A 20,000-nucleotide genomic window follows, 5' to 3' on the forward strand; every position below is an offset into this window, starting at 1 on the left:
TATGCAGGATTAATTTGTGGCATATTAAATATAAGCCTGGTTGTGTTGTGGCTAATAGAGTATATATATGTATTGTGTTTATTTACTGTTGTAGTCATTCCCAGCTGAATATCAGGTCACCCCCGCCTCTCACAGCATCTTCCCTATCTGAATAGCTTCAACTCCCCACTAGTCCTTCACTTGCACTTTACTCATCCACAAATCTTTCATCCTCGCTCAAATTAATGGGGAAATTGTCGCTTTCTCGGTCCGAATCTCTCTCACTTCATGCGGCCATCATTGTAAACATTAGGGAACTTTGCGTATATGTTCAACTGACTACGTCACGCTACTTCCGGTAGGTGCAAGCCTTTTTTTTATCAGATACCAAAAGTTGCAATCTTTATCGTCGTTGTTCTATACTAAATCCTTTCAGCAAAAATATGGCAATATCGCGAAATGATCAAGTATGACACATAGAATAGATCTGCTATCCCCGTTTAAATAAAAAAAATTCATTTCAGTAGGCCTTTAAGGGCACATGATAAGTGTGCAAAATAGGGGCACCGCAGTTAAAAAAAAATAAAAAATTATATATATATATGTATAACATTATATATATGTATGTACATATATATACATATATACATTGTATATACTGTATATATACATACATCATTCATATATGTATGTATATACATACATACATACATATATATATACATACATATATATACATATATATATATACACATACATATATACACACAAATATATATATACATTTAAGTGCACAACTTAAGTGCATAAAACATCATAAGTGCACATGTTGAGTGTGTATTATAAGTGCACAAGGTAAGGGCACAAAATAAATGCACTATGTGCACAACTTAAGTGCATAAAACATCATAAGTGCACATGTTGAGTGCATTTTATAAGTACACAAAGTAAGGGCACAAAGTAAATGCACTAAGTGCACAACTTAAGTGCATAAAACATCATAAGTGCACATGTTGAGTGCGTATTATAAGTGCACAAAGTAAAGGCACAAAGTAAATGCACTAAGTGCACAACTTAAGTACATAAAACATCATAAGTGCACATGTTGAGTGTGTATTATAAGTGCACAAAGTAAGGGCACAAAGTAAATGCACTAAGTGCACAACTTAAGTGCATGAAACATCATAAGTGCACATGTTGAGTGCGTTTTATAAGTGCACAAGGTAAGGGCACAAAGGAAATGCACTAAGTGCACAACTTCAGTGCATAAAACATAAGCGCACATGTTGAGTGCGTATTATAAGTGCACAAGGTAAGGGCACAAAGGAAATGCACTAAGTGCACAACTTCAGTGCATAAAACATAAGTGCACATGTTGAGTGCGTATTAACAAGTGCATAAGATTAGGGCACAAAGTAAATGCACTAAGTGCACAACTTAAGTGCATGAAACATCATAAGTGCACATGTTGAGTGCGTATTATAAGTGCACAAGGTAAGGGCACAAAGGAAATGCACTAAGTGCACAACTTCAGTGCATAAAACATAAGTGCATATGTTGAGTGCGTATTAACAAGTGCATAAGATAAGGGCACAAAGTAAATGCACTAAGTGCACAACTTAAGTGCATAAAACATCATAAGTGCACATGTTGAATGCGTATTATAAGTGCACAAAGTAAGGGCACAAAGTAAATGCACTAAGTGCACAACTTAAGTGCATAAAACATCATAAGTGCACATGTTGAATGCGTATTATAAGTGCACAAAGTAAGGGCACAAAGTAAATGCACTAAGTGCACAACTTAAGTGCATAAAACATCATAAGTGCACATGTTGAATGCGTATTATAAGTGCACAAAGTAAGGGCACAAAGTAAATGCACTAAGTGCACAACTTCAGTGCATAAAACATAAGTGCATATGTTGAGTGCGTATTAACAAGTGCATAAGATAAGGGCACAAAGTAAATGCACTAAGTGCACAACTTAAGTGCATGAAACATCATAAGTGCATATGTTGAGTGCGTATTATAAGTGCACAAGGTAAGGGCACAAAGTAAATGCACTAAGTGCACAATGTAAGTGCATTTCAGTACAAAAGTTAAGTGTACATGCTAAGTGCACAACCCAAGTGCCTAACAGAAAATAATTTAGAGGCACTGACTTAAGTACGCAAGTTAAGCCTTTCATAGCTAATTAAATAATATCTCATTAATAATTAATTGATTTAAATGTTACTATATGCTGAGGGCGGGCAGCACGGTGGTGCAAAGGTTAGTGCATGAGAAGGTCCTGGGTTCGATCCCCGGGCTCGGGATCTTTCTGTGTGGAGTTTGCATGTTCTACTCCGGCTTCCTCCCACCTCCAAGGACATTGCACCTGGGGATAGGCCCCTCCCACCTCCAAGGACATGCACCTGGGGATAGGCCCCTCCCACCTCCAAGGACATGCACCTGGGGATAGGCCCCTCCCACCTCCAAGGACATGCACCTGGGGATAGGTTGACTGGCCCTAGTGTGTGAATGTTGGCCCTGTGATGAGGTGGTGACTTGTCCAAGGTGTACTGAACGCAGCTGGGATAGGCTCCAGCACCCCCGCGACCCCGAATGGGACAAGCAGTACAAAAATGATGGATGGATGCCGAGAAAAAAAAAAGAAGATGCGCTTTGGACGCCCATGCTTGCCATGAGGTGAGTTAGTGTACTTCCTGTCTTACTTGTAAGGGTCGCTGGGGTCCTGAGCGCTGCAGGCCTCGGCGTGTCCGTTGCAGACGCAGCGTCCTCCGATGCTGATGTCCTTGATGCTGTAGTAGTACTGCACACAACACGGGGGTCACAACCGGAGAGTGGAGGGGTAACAAAAGGGCGGCGACTCACCCGGCGGGTGACGGTGGGGTCTCGCAGGGCTTTCCCCATCAGGTGACCCAGCAGCGTGTTGGTGCGCAGGAAGCGCAGGCGGATGTTGGTGGCCTTGGTGAAGTCCCGCAGCACCGGGGAGTAGGAGAAGTTCATGGCGCCCGGACGCCCGTTCACCAGCGACACCACCACCTGCGGGGGGGATTAGTGAGGATGGCCGTGCTCTCCTTCGTCATGGGAGAACTTTCTTCTTAAGGCAGGGGTGCCCACACTTTGTCAGCAGGACACACACTTATATTATACATGTACTAATACAGTGTTTTTCAACCACTGTGCCGCGGCACTAGGGAGATGATCTAATTTCACCTATTTGGGTTAAAAATATTTTTTTGCAAAGCAGTAATTATAGCTAATTGCTTTGTAGATGTGGGAAACAGCAGGAGGCAGTGTGCAGGTAAAAAGGTGTCTAATGCTTAAACCGAAAATAAACAAAAGGTGAGTGCCCCTAAGAAAAGGCATTGAAGCTTAGGGAAGGCTATGCAGAACGAAACTAAAACCGAACTGGCTACAAAGTCAAGAAGAACAGAATGCTGGACGACAGCAAAGACTTACTGTGGAGCAAAGACGGCGTCCACAATGTGCATCCGAACACGACATGACAATCAACAATGTCCCCACAAAGAAGGATGAAAACAAGTGAAATATTCCTTATTGCTAAAACAAAGTAGATGCGGGAAATATCGCTCAAAGGAAGACATGAAACTGCTACAGGAGAATGCCGAAAAAAGAGAAAAAGCCACCAAAATAGGAGCGCAAGACAAGAAGTAAAACACTACACACAGGAAAACAGCAAAAAACTCAAAATAAGTCAGAAAAAGTGTTTCTCGCCTTCCTGTCGGTCGTTTTTTCTTAATAATGATCTGGCAGCAGCCAGCGTCATCTCACTAGACCCTCGGGTGCCCTGAATGTCAATCAAGTGACATCTTGTTGAAGATTGATGATCCATCATTTTTAGCTCTACTTTTTTAATGCCTGGCTGGTGATGGACTGATACACCCTCCACCATCCACTGACACACCATCCGCCATCCACGGACACACCCTCCACCATCCACTGACACACCCTCCACTGACACACCGTCCACCATCCACTGACACACCATCCGCCATCCACTGACACACCCTCCACCATCCACTGACACACCCTCCACTATCCACTGTCACACCATCCACTGACACACCATCCACTGACACACCCTCCACCATCCACTGACACACCCTCCACCATCCACTGTCACACCATCCACCATCCACTGACACACCATCCACTGACACACCCTCCGCCATCCACTGACACACCATCCACCATCCACTGACACACCATCCACCATCCACTGACACACCCTCCACCATCCACTGACACACCCTCCACTATCCACTGTCACACCATCCACTGACACACCCTCCACCATCCACTGACACACCCTCCACCATCCACTGTCACACCATCCACCATCCACTGACACACCATACACTGACACACCCTCCGCCATCCACTGACACACCATCCACCATCCACTGACACACCCTACACCATCTTCTGACACACCTTCCACTGACACACCCTCCGCCATCCACTGACACACCCTCCACCATCCACTGACACACCATCCGCCATCCACTGACACACCCTCCACCATCCACTGACACACCCTCTACTATCCACTGTCACACCATCCACTGACACACGATCCGCCATCCACTGACACACCCTCCACCATCCACTGTCACACCATCCACCATCCACTGACACACCATCCACTGACACACCCTCCGCCATCCACTGACACACCATCCACCATCCACTGACACACCATCCACTGACACACACTCCACCATCCACTGACACACCCTCCACCATCCACTGACACACCCTCCACCAGCCACTGACACACCCTCCACCAGCCACTGACACACCCTCCGCCATCCACTGACACACCATCCACTGACACACCCTCCGCCATCCACTGACACACCCTCCGCCATCCACTGACACACCCTCCACCATCCACTGACACACCCTCCCCCATCCACTGACACACCCTCCGCCATCCACTGACACACCCTCCGCCATCCACTGACACACCCTCCCCCATCCACTGACACACCCTCCGCCATCCACTGACACACCCTCCACCATCCACTGACACACCCTCCCCCATCCACTGACACACCCTCCCCCATCCACGGACACACCCTCCACCATCCACGTAATGGGCACCCCTGTAAATTTAAGGTGTCATCAGAACAAAAAGTCACCTCTCCATTTTCCAGAGGAACGATACGGGAATATTCGGAGGTGCAAACAACGTCGTTATCATTGCTGATCCTCTCGATGGTTCTTTGTCCAAAACGCTCGATGCAGTCTCGCTTTGAGGCTAGACACACACACACACACACACACACACACACACACACACACACACACACACACACACACACACACACACACACGCACACACACACACACACAAAGAAAGGAGAAGAAAAGGTTTTTATTGACTAATCATCATGTTTGTAAAGTCTGCTGCTATTTTTATGACATGTCTCACCATCATAATTAGAGGGGGGTCCTGGTAATGGGACGACTAACAGCTGCAATTTTAAACACTTCATGACAACATACGTGTGTGTGTGTGTGTGTGTGTGTGTGTGTAACACGTGTCCGCAGACGGACACGTGTTATTCAAAGATAAACAACAAATTCTTGAGCGTTGGGCTGAGCACTTCGACTCACTGCTCAATAAAATAAACCCCTCTGATCCATCAGTGCTCAATGCACTCCCAGATCTCCCGCCTTCTCCCTTCCTTGATGATCCCCCCATGTTCAGTGAGGTCCTTACTGCAATCAGGAGCCTCAAAAACAACAAGAGCCCTGGCCCTGACGGAATTCCGGCTGAGATACTGAAGAAGGGAGGCTATCTACTGAAGCGGAAGCTGTTTCATTTCATACTAGCCATCTGGCACAGGGAGGCCCTGCCTCAAGAATGGAAAGACAGCAACATTGTCACCATCTACAAGAAGAAAGGAGATAAATCATCTTGTGGAAACAGTCGTGGTATCTCCCTTCTCTCAGTGGCCGGCAAGGTACTTGCGAAAATTATGCTTTCTCGCCTTTCATTTCTAGCAGAGGGCATCCTCCCAGAGACACAGTGTGGCTTCAGAAAGAACCGAAGTACACTAGACATGATCTTCGCTGCCCGTCAAATCCAGGAGAAATGCAGGGAACAAAACAAGGACCTCTACATTACCTTTATTGACCTCACCAAGGCCTTTGACACAGTTGACCGTGATTTGCTCTGGAGCATCCTCAGGAAGTTTGGTGTCCCCCCCAAGTTTCTCAGCATCCTAAAACAGTTTCACGATGGTATGCAGGCCTGTGTACTTGTAGGCAGTGAACAGTCCCCCTCTTTCCCAGTGAAAGTAGGGGTGAAGCAGGGGTGTGTACTGGCCCCAGCGATCTTCAATCTTTTCCTGGCAGCAGCCACACTCCTATTCCGCCAGTCCATCACAAAGGATAGTGGTGTCTCCATCGAGTTTCGCCTGGATGGGAGCCTATTCAACATCCGGCGCCTACAGGCAAAGACGAAGATGTCAGGCACCAACATCCAGGAGCTGCAATATGCAGACGACTGCGCACTCCTCGCCCACAGTCCTGATGCCATGCAGCATGCACTAGACACCATGTCATCAGTCTACCGCTCACTAGGTCTGGTGATCAACATCCAGAAAACAGAGGTTCTCATCCAGGAGAGGTCCCCATCCCCTACACCCCCTGTCTTTACCATTAGCGGCACACCCCTCAAACTCGTTGAGCAATTTTGCTACCTCGGCAGTACTCTGACCCCAACATGCCAGATCGATGATGACATCCAGGCTCGTATCAACTCAGCCTCCTCTGCCTTTGGAAGACTGCGCTCCCGGGTGTTTGAAAACAACCACCTTCGAACCTCAACGAAAGTGTCTGTCTACAGGGCGGTGTGTGTTTCAACTCTGCTGTATGGGTCAGAAGCCTGGACAATATACCGCAGACACATCCGCTGCCTTGATGCATTTAACATCAGATGTCTCCAACGCATTCTTGGCATCACATGGCAGGATCGAGTTCCTCATACGGACATCTTACAGCGCACTGAGTCCATGAGCATAGAGGCCACCCTGGCACAGCGACAACTCCGGTGGGTTGGTCACACCATCCGGATGCCAGGACACCGTTTGCCTCGTCAGATGCTTTATGGTCAGCTCCTTTCAGCCAGCAGAAAGCCCGGAGGACAAAAGCTGCGGTACAAAGACCAACTGAAAGGGATATTGAAGAGGTGCAACATCAAACCCTACGAACTTGAGACAGCTGCAGCCAATCGATCGTTGTGGCGCTCGCTATGCCATGACGGGGTCATGTATCTGGAGGAGTGTCGGAACCAACACCGGAGGGATCAGCGGAGGCGAAGACACCACCATGCAGTTCCAGAACCATCCCAGCCCCCTGATCCAGGCCTGACATGTCCCCACTGTAGCAGGACGTGTGGTTCCAGGATCGGACTTCATAGTCATATGGAGTGGCATCGTCGTCAGCAACGATAGCCACCGACCAGAGCAACAAAATGGAAGCTACGTCATCTTCGACTACGATGGACCGCCTAAGCAGTGTGCAGCTGTGGACGTTTAAGCTCAACAGCTTGTTGTATTAGTCACAATAAGAGTGGAAATAACGAGCTCCTCAGTGGGCTTCTAACACACGTCTGGGCAAAGGGTGGCCCACTTTTTCATTGGATCTCGGCATATTGTAAAAAAAAAACAGACGTTTGTTGTTAACGATGTCCTGATCGGATGTTGGTATCAGTCAGAGGTCAGCAAAAAAGGAGTATAGAATGATATCTGCATGTCAAATATCAAATGCTAACAGTTAACCTCGAAATGCCCTCCAATAAACTCTAGTTTTAGTCATTTACAAAGTAGATGAGTGTGAACGCTGGAGCCTATCCCAGCTGCATTCGGGCGGAAGGCGGGGTACAACCTGGACAAGGTAAACATTTTTGTTTCTTTAAAAAAATTGATGGGTGTGGCTTGAATACGGTAATTAAGGTCCAATCCAGATGGTTAATAATAAAAAAAGTTTGTGGTTTCCATACATCAACATTTTCTACTATTTGACACTATCTAATAATAAAGTATGTACTGTATGATTCCTGCTGATATTGGTTCCGTATCGGCCTGTATACAAGGCTCTAATATCGCTAACATATAGAACTTTACAAACATAATAAGCAATAAAGTTGAGCCAAAGTATTCTGTTAGCATATACAAAAGCCCAGAAGCAGTGAAGTTGTCAGCTTGTGTAAATGGTAAATAAAAAGAGAATACAACAAATCCTTTTCAACTTATATTCAATTGAATAGACTGCAAAGACAAGATATTTCATGTTCACACTGAGAAACTTTGGTCTTTTTGGCAAATATTAGCTCATTTGGAATTTGATGCCTGCGACATGTTTCAAAAAAAGCTGGCACAAGTGGCAAAAAAGAGTGAGAATGTTAAAGGAATGCTCATCAAAGACTTATTAGGAACATCCCACAGGTGAACAGGCTAATTGGGAACAGGTGGGTGCCATGATTGGGTATAAAAGCAGCTTCAGTCGTTCACAAACAAGGACGGGGGCGAGGGTCACCACTTTGTCAACAAATGCCTGAGCAAATTGTTTAACAACAACATTTCTCAACAAGGAATTTAGGTATTTCACCATCTACGCTCCGTAATATCATCAAAAGGTTCAGAGAATGTGGAGAAATCACTGCATGAAGCCATGATATTACACACCTTGGATCCCTCAGGCGGTACTGCATCAAAAAGTGTAAAGGATATCACCACATGGGCTCAGGAACACTTCAGAAAACCACTGTCAGTAACTACAGTTGGTCGCTACATCTGTAAGTGCAAGTTAAAACTCTCCTATACAAAGCCAAAGCCATTTATCAACAACACCCAGAAACACCGCCAGCTTCACTGGGCCTGAGCTCGTCTAAGATGGACTGACGCAAAGTGGAAAAGTGTTCTGTGGTCTGACGAGTCCACGTTTCAAATTGTTTTTGGAAACTGTGGACCAAAGAGGAAAAGAACCATCCGGACTGTTCTAGGGTGAAAGTGTAAAAGGCAGCATGTGTGATGGTATGGGGGTGTATTAGTGGCCAAGACATGGGTAACTTACACATCTGTGAAGGCACCATTAATGCTGAAAGGTACATACAACATATATTGTTATCATGGACGCCCCTGCTTATTTCAGCAAGACGATGCCATTGAAAATGTGTGAAAGCTAAAATATGAGAAGGGAGACTGTTGAACAACTTAAGCTGTACATCAAGCAAGAATGGGAAATAATTCCACTTCAAAAATGTGTCTCCTCAGTTCCCAAACCTTTACTGAGTGTTGTTAAAAGGAAAGGCCATGTAACACACTGGTAAAAATGCCTTTTTTGCAATGTGTTGCTGCCAATAAATTCTAACTTCATGATTATCTGCAAAAAATAAGAAAGTTTCTCAGTGTGAACATGAAATATCTTGTCTTTGCAGTCTATTCAATTGAATATAAGTTGAAAAGGATTTGTTGTACTCTCTTTTTATTTAGCATTTACACAACCTGACAACTTCACTGCTTTTGGGTTTAGTCACTAGGCATGTCCCAGCAGGCTAACGAATTAGCATCTCCACCACACTAAAGTAGGTTAAGCGCCCTCTAGTGGTTAGCGCTTAGAATGAGAAGGTTTAGTTTGCAAGCAGCGACCCGCAGCTCAGCTTCAATCACTTCTGCTCCCGGCCAATCCGATGGCCGCGTGATGATGTCATCGCATCAGAACCCCCCCCCCCATCCCCACGGATGACCTGCACGAACGTAGGAATGTTCTGGTTCTGGACCCGGAGAGTACTCACAGGCAAAGTACTGCCACGGCTGGTAGGTCTGTCCAAAGTCCAGGGAGCGTTCTAGAACCCACAGGTCCGGACGCGGGGAGTTGGCGAACTTGATGAGGACGTACGCCACGTGGAAGAGCTGCAACACACACATGAGAACACACACTGATTACATCATGATGGCGGAGACAATAACGGGCTCCAGATGTCCATCCCAGTAGACATTTAGTGACGACGATGCAGGACGACACACTCCCTCGCCAAGTACAACAAGGATGACACACAGTCGGAACATTCTGGAACGGGTCACTATTAACACTGCTTCACTTCTTTTTACAAACCCCGTTTCCATATGAGTTGGGAAATGGTGTTCGATGTAAATATAAACGGAATACAGTGATTTGCAAATCCTTTTCAAGCCATATTCAGTTGAATATGCGACAAAGGCAACATATTTGATGTTCAAACTCATAAACTTTATTTTTTTTTTGCAAATAATCATTAACTTTAGAATTTGATGGCAGCAACACGTGACAAAGAAGTTGGGAAAGGTGGCGAAAAAGAGTGAGAAAGTTGAGGAATGCTCATCAAACACTTATTTGGAACATCCCACAGGTGTGCAGGCTCATTGGGAACAGGTGGGTGCCATGATTGGGTATAAAAGTAGATTCCATGAAATGCTCAGTCATTCACAAACAAGGACGGGGCGAGGGTCACCACTTTGTCAACAAATGCCTGAGCAAATTGTTGAACGGTTTAAGAAAAACCTTTCTCAAGCAGCTGTTGCAAGGAATTTAGGGATTTCACCATCTACGCTCCGTAATATCATCAAAGGGTTGAGAGAATCTGGAGAAATCACTGCACGTAAGCAGCTAAGCCCGTGACCTTCCATCCCTCAGGCTGTACCGCATCGACAAGCCACATCAGTGTGTAAAGGATATCACCACATGGGCTCAGGAACGCTTCAGAAGCCCACTGTCAGTAACTACAGTTGGTCGCTACATCTGTAAGTGCGAGTTAAAACGCTCCTATGCAAGGCGAAAACCGTTTATCAACAACACCCAGAAACGCCGTCGGCTTCGCTGGGCCCGAGCTCATCTAAGATGGACTGATGCAAAGTGGAAAAGTGTTCTGTGGTCTGACGAGTCCACATTTTTGTTTCTGGAAACTGTGGATGTCGTGTCCTCCGGATCAAAGAGGAAAAGAACCATCCGGACTGTTCTAGGGTGAAAGTGTAAAAGGCAGCATGTGTGATGGTATGGGGGTGTATTAGTGGCCAAGACATGGGTAACTTACACATCTGTGAAGGCACCATTAATGCTGAAAGGTACATACAGCTTTTGGAGCAACATATGTTCTTATCATGGACGCCCCTGCTTATTTCAGCAGGACAATGCCAAGCCATGTGTTACATTAACGTGGCTTCATAGTAAAAGAGTGCGGGTACTAGACTGGCCTGCCTGTAGTCCAGACATTGAAAATGTGTGAAGCCTAAAATAGCAGAAGGGAGACCCCCGGACTGTTGAACAACTTAAGCTGTACATCAAGCAAGAATGGGAAAGAATTCCACTTCAAAAATGTGTCTCCTCAGTTCCCAAACCTTTACTGAGTGTTGTTAAAAGGAAAGGCAATGTAACACAGTGGTGAACATGCCCTTTCCCAACTACTTTGGCACGTGTTGCAGCCATGAAATTCTAAGTATTTGCAAAAAAATAAATACATTTTATGAGTTTGAACATGAAATATGTTGTCTTTGTAGTGCATTCAACTGAATATGGCTTGAAAAGGATTTGCAAATCATTGTATTCCGTTTATATTTACATCTAACACCATTTCCCAACTCATATGGAAACGGGGTTTGTACACTTGTGTGACACTTAACAGTGTTAAACACTGCCTGTGCACTTAATAAAGCTCCAATGATGGTCAGAGTTTGACCCTGGAACTGATTAATTCCTCAGGGAAACATTGTTTCCTCCGCCGGCAGCGCGGAACAGATTGCGTTTGACTTGAGCGCCTTCTTAGGAGGAGAGACCGCGGGGGTGCGTGGGCAGGGAAATCAAACCAGCGGGCCTTGAGTCGCCAGCCACATGACTAAACCGCTGTCACTTGTTCACTTTGTTTGTTCTTAAAGAAACACTAACACACGTCAGAGATGCTCTGAGAGGTGCGATGCTCCACTCTGACAAATAAGTGAAATGACATAAAGTCCCTGGTGGAGATCAGGGCTGTCCAAACTGTGGCCCCATAATAGCTATTTTTTTATTGGCCCCAGGCAAAATACTATTAAAAGAACATAAAAAAGTGTAATAAAAGAACAAAGAGGGGAGTTGTAGCCAGAAGAAAGTTGCAATGTTGACTCTAACTACACAAAGCTGCCATGCAGGTGTTTTTTTTCTGTCATTGCTGAAAAAATAATAATTAAAATCAATGTCGTTATGAATTATTGACCTATTAGTCGATTTCTCATCAAATATTCCACTCTAAACAATTTTTTTTGGTGGAAAATATGAGATATTTTGTGTGTTTGGAACATAAAAAGCAACCTTTTCTTTTTTGGTCAAAAAGGGCATAAATCAAAAACATCAAAAAATAATTAAAACATGTCATTTGAAGTTGATCAAGAGACTTACGTGTTAAAAATAAAAGTATGAATCATTTTTACATTTCAATATTTTTTGTGTTTTTTTTTTTTTTAACTGTACTTGCTCAAAATAATAATAATGATTAAAATCAAATGTTATTTATTATCGACCTATTACACAATGTTCCATCAAAGAATGACATATGTATAATTCAAAATCAATAGGGTTCTTGTTCCGTCAAAGAATGGCATATATAACATTCAAAATTAATAGGGTTCTTGTTCCGTTAAAAAAAAAAAGGCATATCTAACATTCAAAACCAACAGGGTTCTTGTTCCGTCAAAGAATGGCATAAATAACATTCAAAATTAATAGGGTTCTTGTTCCGTTAAAAAAAAAAGGCATATATAACATTCAAAATCAACAGGGTTCTTGTTCCGTCAAAGAATGGCATAAATAACATTCAAAATTAATAGGGTTCTTGTTCCGTTAAAAAAAAAGGCATATCTAACATTCAAAATCAATAGGGTTCTTGTTCCGTCAAAGAATGGCATATATAACATTCAAAATTAATAGGGTTCTTGTTCCGTTAAAAAAAAAGGCATATCTAACATTCAAAACCAATAGGGTTCTTGTTCCGTAAAAAAAAAAAAAGGCATATCTAACATTCAAAATCAATAGGGTTCTTGTTCCGTCAAAGAATGGCATATATAACATTCAAAATTAATAGGGTTCTTGTTCCGTTAAAAAAAGGCATATCTAACATTCAAAATCAATAGGGTTCTTGTTCCGTCAAAGAATGGCATATCTAACATTCAAAATTAATAGGGTTCTTGTTCCGTTAAAAAAAAGGCATATATAACATTCAAAACCAATAGGGTCAAAGAATGGCATATATAACATTCAAAATTAATAGGGTTCTTGTTCCGTTAAAAAAAAGGCATATCTAACATTCAAAACCAATAGGGTTCTTGTTCCGTAAAAAAAAGGCATATCTAACATTCAAAATCAATAGGGTTCTTGTTCCGTCAAAGAATGGCATATATAACATTCAAAATTAATAGGGTTCTTGTTCCGTTAAAAAAAGGCATATCTAACATTCAAAATCAATAGGGTTCTTGTTCCGTCAAAGAATGGCATATCTAACATTCAAAATTAATAGGGTTCTTGTTCCGTTAAAAAAAAGGCATATCTAACATTCAAAACCAATAGGGTTCTTGTTCCGTTAAAAAAAAGGCATATCTAACATTCAAAACCAATAGGGTTCTTGTTCCGTTAAAAAAAAAAGGCATATCTAACATTCAAAATCAATAGGGTTCTTGTTCCGTTAAAAAAAAAAGGCATATCTAACATTCAAAATCAATAGGGTTCTTGTTCCGTCAAAGAATGGCATATATAACATTCAAAATTAATAGGGTTCTTGTTCCGTTAAAAAAAAGGCATATCTAACATTCAAAACCAATAGGGTTCTTGTTCCGTTAAAAAAAAAAAGGCATATCTAACATTCAAAATCAATAGGGTTCATGTTCCGTCAAAGAATGGCATATATAACATTCAAAATTAATAGGGTTCTTGTTCCGTTAAAAAAAAGGCATATCTAACATTCAAAATCAATAGGGTTCTTGTTCCGTCAAAGAATGACATATCTAACATTAAAGGCTCCAATTACTTCACAAATCAAATATTCCACTCTTAACATTTTTTTAGTGGAAAAGATGAGATATTTTGTGTGTTTGGAACATAAAAAGGCCCTGTGATGAGGTGGTGACTTGTCCAGGGTGTACCCTGCCTTCCGACTGAATGCAGCTGGGATAGGCTCCAGCCCCCACCCCCCTGGTATAGACATAGTCCAGGTAAATATAAATCTGGACCCCCTGGTATAGACATAGTCAAGGTAGATATAAGTCTGTACCCCCCTGGTATAGACATAGTCCAGGTAGATATAAGTCTGGACCCCCCTGGTATAGACATAGTCCAGGTAGATATAAGTCCGGACCCCCTGGTATAGACATAGTCTAGGTAGATATAAGTCTGGACCCCCCTGGTATAGACATAGTCCAGGTAGATATAAGTCTGGACCCCCCTGGTATAGACATAGTCCAGGTAGATATAAGTCTGGACCCCCCTGGTATAGACATAGTCCAGGTAGATATAGATAGGTCACGTAAAGGGCCCCTCCCCCTCTTTGTTCCTTTGTCTCTTGTCTTATCTCCATGGTTACCTGAGGCAGCAGGAATGTTCTGCCACCAAGGAATGTGGACAATTATTAAGCCAGCCAGGGGCCACTCTCTCTCACACACACACACACGCACGCACGCGCACACACACACACACACACACACACACACACACACACACACACACACACACACACACACACACACACACACACACACACACACACACACACACACACACACACGGTGACACAAAAGTTGTCCTAGTCAGTGTGCAAAGTTCCACCTGTGGCCTTCAATGTTCATGTTTTAACAGCTTGGACTGATCATCATCATCATGACTACATCCTGGACTTTGTCCAGTCTCATCCAGTGACAACATGGGAATGTCTGCAACGTTCCTGCGGGGTTCCTGCCAGGTTCCTGGAATGTTGGGACAACTCGGCTGCCAAAACTCCTGCAGGACACAGAAGCTGTGGAGGAATGTGGACATGTTCTTGTCTCACAGTGACAACGTGGACATGTTCTTGTCTCACAGTGAGAACGTGGACATGTTCTTGTCTCACAGTGACAACGTGGACATGTTCTTGTCTCACAGTGAGAACGTGGACATGTTCTTGTCTCACAGTGAGAACGTGGACATGTTCTTGTCTCACAGTGACAACGTGGACATGTTCTTGTCTCACAGTGAGAACGTGGACATGTTCTTGTCTCACAGTGAGAACGTGGACATGTTCTTGTCTCACAGTGAGAACGTGGACATGTTCTTGTCTCACAGTGAGAACGTGGACATGTTCTTGTCTCACAGTGAGAACGTGGACATGTTCTTGTCTCACAGTGAGAACGTGGACATGTTCTTGTCTTCAGAGTCTCGCTCTTCTTGGAAGTGTTTGCAGACACCAGAAACATGGACAGCATCCCTACGCTTGAACAGTGTGTCACGGAGCACAGGTGGAACACACGGACAACATTTGGAACGACAACGGAGCAGTTGGATTATGGGAAGGGGAGGAGGACACAGATGGAACACGGGTGAAACATAGGTGGACTACTGGTAGATCACAGTTGGAACAAATGGGCAGAATATAGTTGGATAACAAAGAACATACTGATGACATAGGTGGGACACAACTGTAAAATACAGGTAGATCACAGGTGGGACATGAGCACAGGTGGAACACAGGTGGAGCAAAGGGGTAGAAAATAGTTGAATCCCAAAGAAGAACATGAGAAACATGGGAGAACATGGGGGAATAAGTGAACACATGGGAGAACAAGGGGCAACATGGTAGGACATGGGGAAACACTGGAGAACGCAGGAGAACATGGGAGAACATGGAGAACATGGGGGAATAAGTGAACACATGGAAGAACAAGGGGCAACATGGTAGGAGATGGGGAAACACTGGAGAACGCAGGAGAACATGGGAGAACATGGAAAACATGGGGAACATGGGAGAACATGGGGAACATGGGAGAACATGGAGAACATGGGGAACATGGAGAACATGGATAACATGGGGAACATGGAAGAACATGGGAGAACATGGGAGAACATGGGAGAACATGGGAGAACATGGGAGAACATGGAAAAACATAGAACATGGAAGAACATGGAAGAACATGGGAGAACATGGAAGAACATGGAAGAACATGGGAGAACATGGGAGAACATGGGAGAACATGGGAGAACATGGGAGAACATGGGAGAACATGGAGAACATGGGAGAACATGGAGAACATGGAAGAACACAGGAGAACACGGAGAACATGGAAGAACATGGGAGAACATGGAGAACATGGAAGAACATGGAGAACATGGAGAACATGGGAGAACATGTAAGAACATGGGAGAACATGGGAGAACATGGGAGAACATGGGAGAGCATGGAATAATAAGGGAGAACATGGAGAACATGGGAGAACATAGGAGAACATGGAAGAACATAGGAGAACATGGGAGAACATGGAGAACATGGAGAACATGGAAGAACATAGAGAACATAGGAGAACATAAGAGAACATGGACAACATGGAAGAACATAGGAGAACATGGGAGAACATGGAGAACATAGAGAACATAGGAGAACATAGAAGAACATAGGAGAACAAGGAAGAACATAGGAGAACATAGGAGAACATAGGAGAACATGGGAGAACATGGGAGAACATGGAAGAACATAGGAGAACATGGGAGAACATGGAGAACATGGAAGAACATAGGAGAACATGTGAAAAAACATCAGCCCCCAGGTTTGTAGCACAGGTGTAAAAGAGTTGTAAGATGACAAGATGGATCCCACATTCCCAAGTGAAGAAGGGATGTTCTCAGTGAGTCCCAAGTGAAGATGTGATGGTTCTCAGTGAGTCCCAAGTGAAGATGTGATGGTTCTCAGTGAGTCCCAAGTGAAGATGTGATGGTTCTCAGTGAGTCACAAGTGAAGATGTGATGGTTCTCAGTGAGTCACAAGTGAAGATGTGATGGTTCTCAGTGAGTCACAAGTGAAGATGTGATGGTTCTCAGTGAGTCACAAGTGAAGATGTGATGGTTCTCAGTGAGTCACAAGTGAAGATGTGATGGTTCTCAGTGAGTCACAAGTGAAGATGTGATGGTTCTCAGTGAGTCACAAGTGAAGATGTGATGGTTCTCAGTGAGTCACAAGTGAAGATGTGATGGTTCTCAGTGAGTCACAAGTGAAGATTTGATGGTTCTCAGTGAGTCCCAAGTGAAGATGTGATGGTTCTCAGTGAGTCACAAGTGAAGATGTGATGGTTCTCAGTGAGTCCCAAGTGAAGATGTGATGGTTCTCAGTGAGTCACAAGTGAAGATGTGATGGTTCTCAGTGAGTCCCAAGTGAAGATGTGATGGTTCTCAGTGAGTCACAAGTGAAGATGTGATGGTTCTCAGTGAGTCCCAAGTGAAGATGTGATGGTTCTCAGTGAGTCACAAGTGAAGATGTGATGGTTCTCAGTGAGTCCCAAGTGAAGATGTGATGGTTCTCAGTGAGTCACAAGTGAAGATGTGATGGTTCTCAGTGAGTCCCAAGTGAAGATGTGATGGTTCTCAGTGAGTCACAAGTGAAGATGTGATGGTTCTCAGTGAGTCCTAAGTGAAGATGTGATGGTTCTCAGTGAGTCACAAGTGAAGATGTGATGGTTCTCAGTGAGTCCCAAGTGAAGATGTGATGGTTCTCAGTGAGTCACAAGTGAAGATGTGATGGTTCTCAGTGAGTCCCAAGTGAAGATGTGATGGTTCTCAGTGAGTCACAAGTGAAGATGTGATGGTTCTCAGTGAGTCCTAAGTGAAGATGTGATGGTTCTCAGTGAGTCACAAGTGAAGATGTGATGGTTCTCAGTGAGTCCCAAGTGAAGATGTGATGGTTCTCAGTGAGTCACAAGTGCAAACACGCGTGCTTCATGACAGGAAGCCGCCGTCTGAGCGTCGTGTGGAAAAGAGCGGAACATTCCGGGCTGAACGAGATGAAAGAGGAGGACTTGTCTCTGTAATAACTGTGTGCACCTTACCCATAAACATACTTTCACACACACACGCACACACACACACACACACACACACACACACACACACACACACACACACACACACACACACACACACACACACACACACACACACACACACACACACACACACACACACACACACACACACACACACACACACACACAGTCAGGCATGCTGAGGCAAGCACACACAAAGTGGTGTTTAACCTCAGTGGCGTGCTGCATTCCAGGAAAGTCGGAAATATCAACTTCCTGCCAATCTGAGCTCATATCTTCATCATCATCTTCATCATGACATTGTTCATCTTCATCATCATGACATTGTTCATCTTCATCATGACATTGTTCATCTTCATCATGACATTGTTCATCTTCATCATGACATTGTTGACATTCATCAAGAAATCATCAAATGTTGGTTCTCACTCTAAACAACTGGAACATGAAGAACTGAAGTGTGTGTGTGTGTGCGTGCGTGTGTGTGTGTGTGTGTGTGTGTGTGTGTGTGTGTGTGTGTGTGTGTGTGTGTGTGTGTGTGTGTGTTGGGGCGTCAGGGTGGTGGTGAGAAAGGAGGAGGTGGGATAAGAAGAAGGACTCCCATGGAAAGAGTGACTGCTGCTTCTTCTCACAACCTCCTTATCGCCGCCATGAGGAGGACTAGATAGCAGGAAGGGGGCGGAGCCACACCTGCAGCCTTCAGCCATGTTCTGCTGTTTCCCATAACACTCGCTGGACACTTCATTAGGTACACCAGCGGACCAGGGGGAGGAGCTTCCTGTGTGCTGGCCTCGACTCCTCCCCCTCGTTAGCACTCCTCCAGGGGGAGGAGGAGGAGGACGTAAGACAAACAGCCGGAACCTTCCACCCATGTGACCTTTGAAAGCACAACTCAAAACCAACAGGGTTCTTGCTTCCGGCAGACCTCTGAGCCCTGCTAATATGTCTGCCCAATCAATAGGGTTCTTGTTCCGTCAAAGAATGACATATCTAACATTCAAAATCAATAGGGTTCTTGTTCCGTCAAAGAATGACATATCTAACATTCAAAATCAATACAGTTCTTGTTCCGTCAAAGAATGACATATCTAACATTCAAAATCAATACAGTTCTTGTTCCGTCAAAGAATGACATATCTTACATTCAAAATCAATACAGTTCTTGTTCCGTCAAAGAATGACATATCTAACATTCAAAATCAATAGAGTTCTGGTTCCGTCAAAGAATGACATATCTAACATTCAAAATCAATAGAGTTCTTGTTCCATCAAAGAATGACATCTCTAACATTCAAAATCAATAGAGTTCTTGTTCCATCAAAGAATGACATATCTAACATTCAAAATCAATAGAGTTCTTGTTCCATCAAAGAATTACATATCCAACATTCAAAATCAATGGAGTGCTCGTTCCATCAAAGAATGACATCTGTAACATTCAAAAATCAATAGGGTTCTGGTTCCGTCAAAGAATGACATGTCTAACATTCAAAAATCAATTGGGTTCTTGTTCCGTCAAAGAGTGACATATCTAACATTCAAAAATCAATAGGGTTCTTGTTCCGTCAAAGAGTGACATATCTAACATTCAAAAATCAATAGGGTTCTTGTTCCGTCAAAGAATGACATATCTAACATTCAAAAATCAATAGGATTCTTGTTCCATTAAAGAATGACATATCTAACATTCAAAATCAATAGGGTTCTTGTTCCGTCAAAGAATGACATATCTAACATTCAAAAATCAATAGGGTTCTTGTTCCGTCAAAGAGTGACATATCTAACATTCAAAAATCAATAGGGTTCTTGTTCCGTCAAAGAATGAAATATCTAACATTCAAAAATCAATAGGGTTCTTGTTCCGTCAAAGAGTGACATATCTAACATTCAAAAATCAATAGGATTCTTGTTCCATTAAAGAA

General features: G+C 43.7%; 1 protein-coding gene across 2 annotated transcripts in view; it reads right to left on the bottom strand.

The window, feature by feature from the left end:
• The window catches only part of lama5 (laminin, alpha 5), a 169,332-nt gene that overhangs the window by 109,914 nt on the left and 39,418 nt on the right, over positions 1-20,000 (bottom strand). For both annotated transcript variants that reach the window (XM_062052488.1, XM_062052489.1), the window contains exons 3-6: positions 9,816-9,933; positions 5,152-5,270; positions 2,855-3,025; positions 2,695-2,792 (exon numbers count right to left, since the gene is read on the bottom strand). In XM_062052488.1, coding sequence (XP_061908472.1) covers positions 2,695-2,792; positions 2,855-3,025; positions 5,152-5,270; positions 9,816-9,933 — 506 coding nt within the window. The remainder of the gene's footprint in view (positions 1-2,694; positions 2,793-2,854; positions 3,026-5,151; positions 5,271-9,815; positions 9,934-20,000) is intronic.

Source organism: Entelurus aequoreus, linkage group LG07, assembly GCF_033978785.1.
Source record: "Entelurus aequoreus isolate RoL-2023_Sb linkage group LG07, RoL_Eaeq_v1.1, whole genome shotgun sequence".
NCBI classification, from domain to species: Eukaryota; Metazoa; Chordata; class Actinopteri; order Syngnathiformes; family Syngnathidae; genus Entelurus; species Entelurus aequoreus.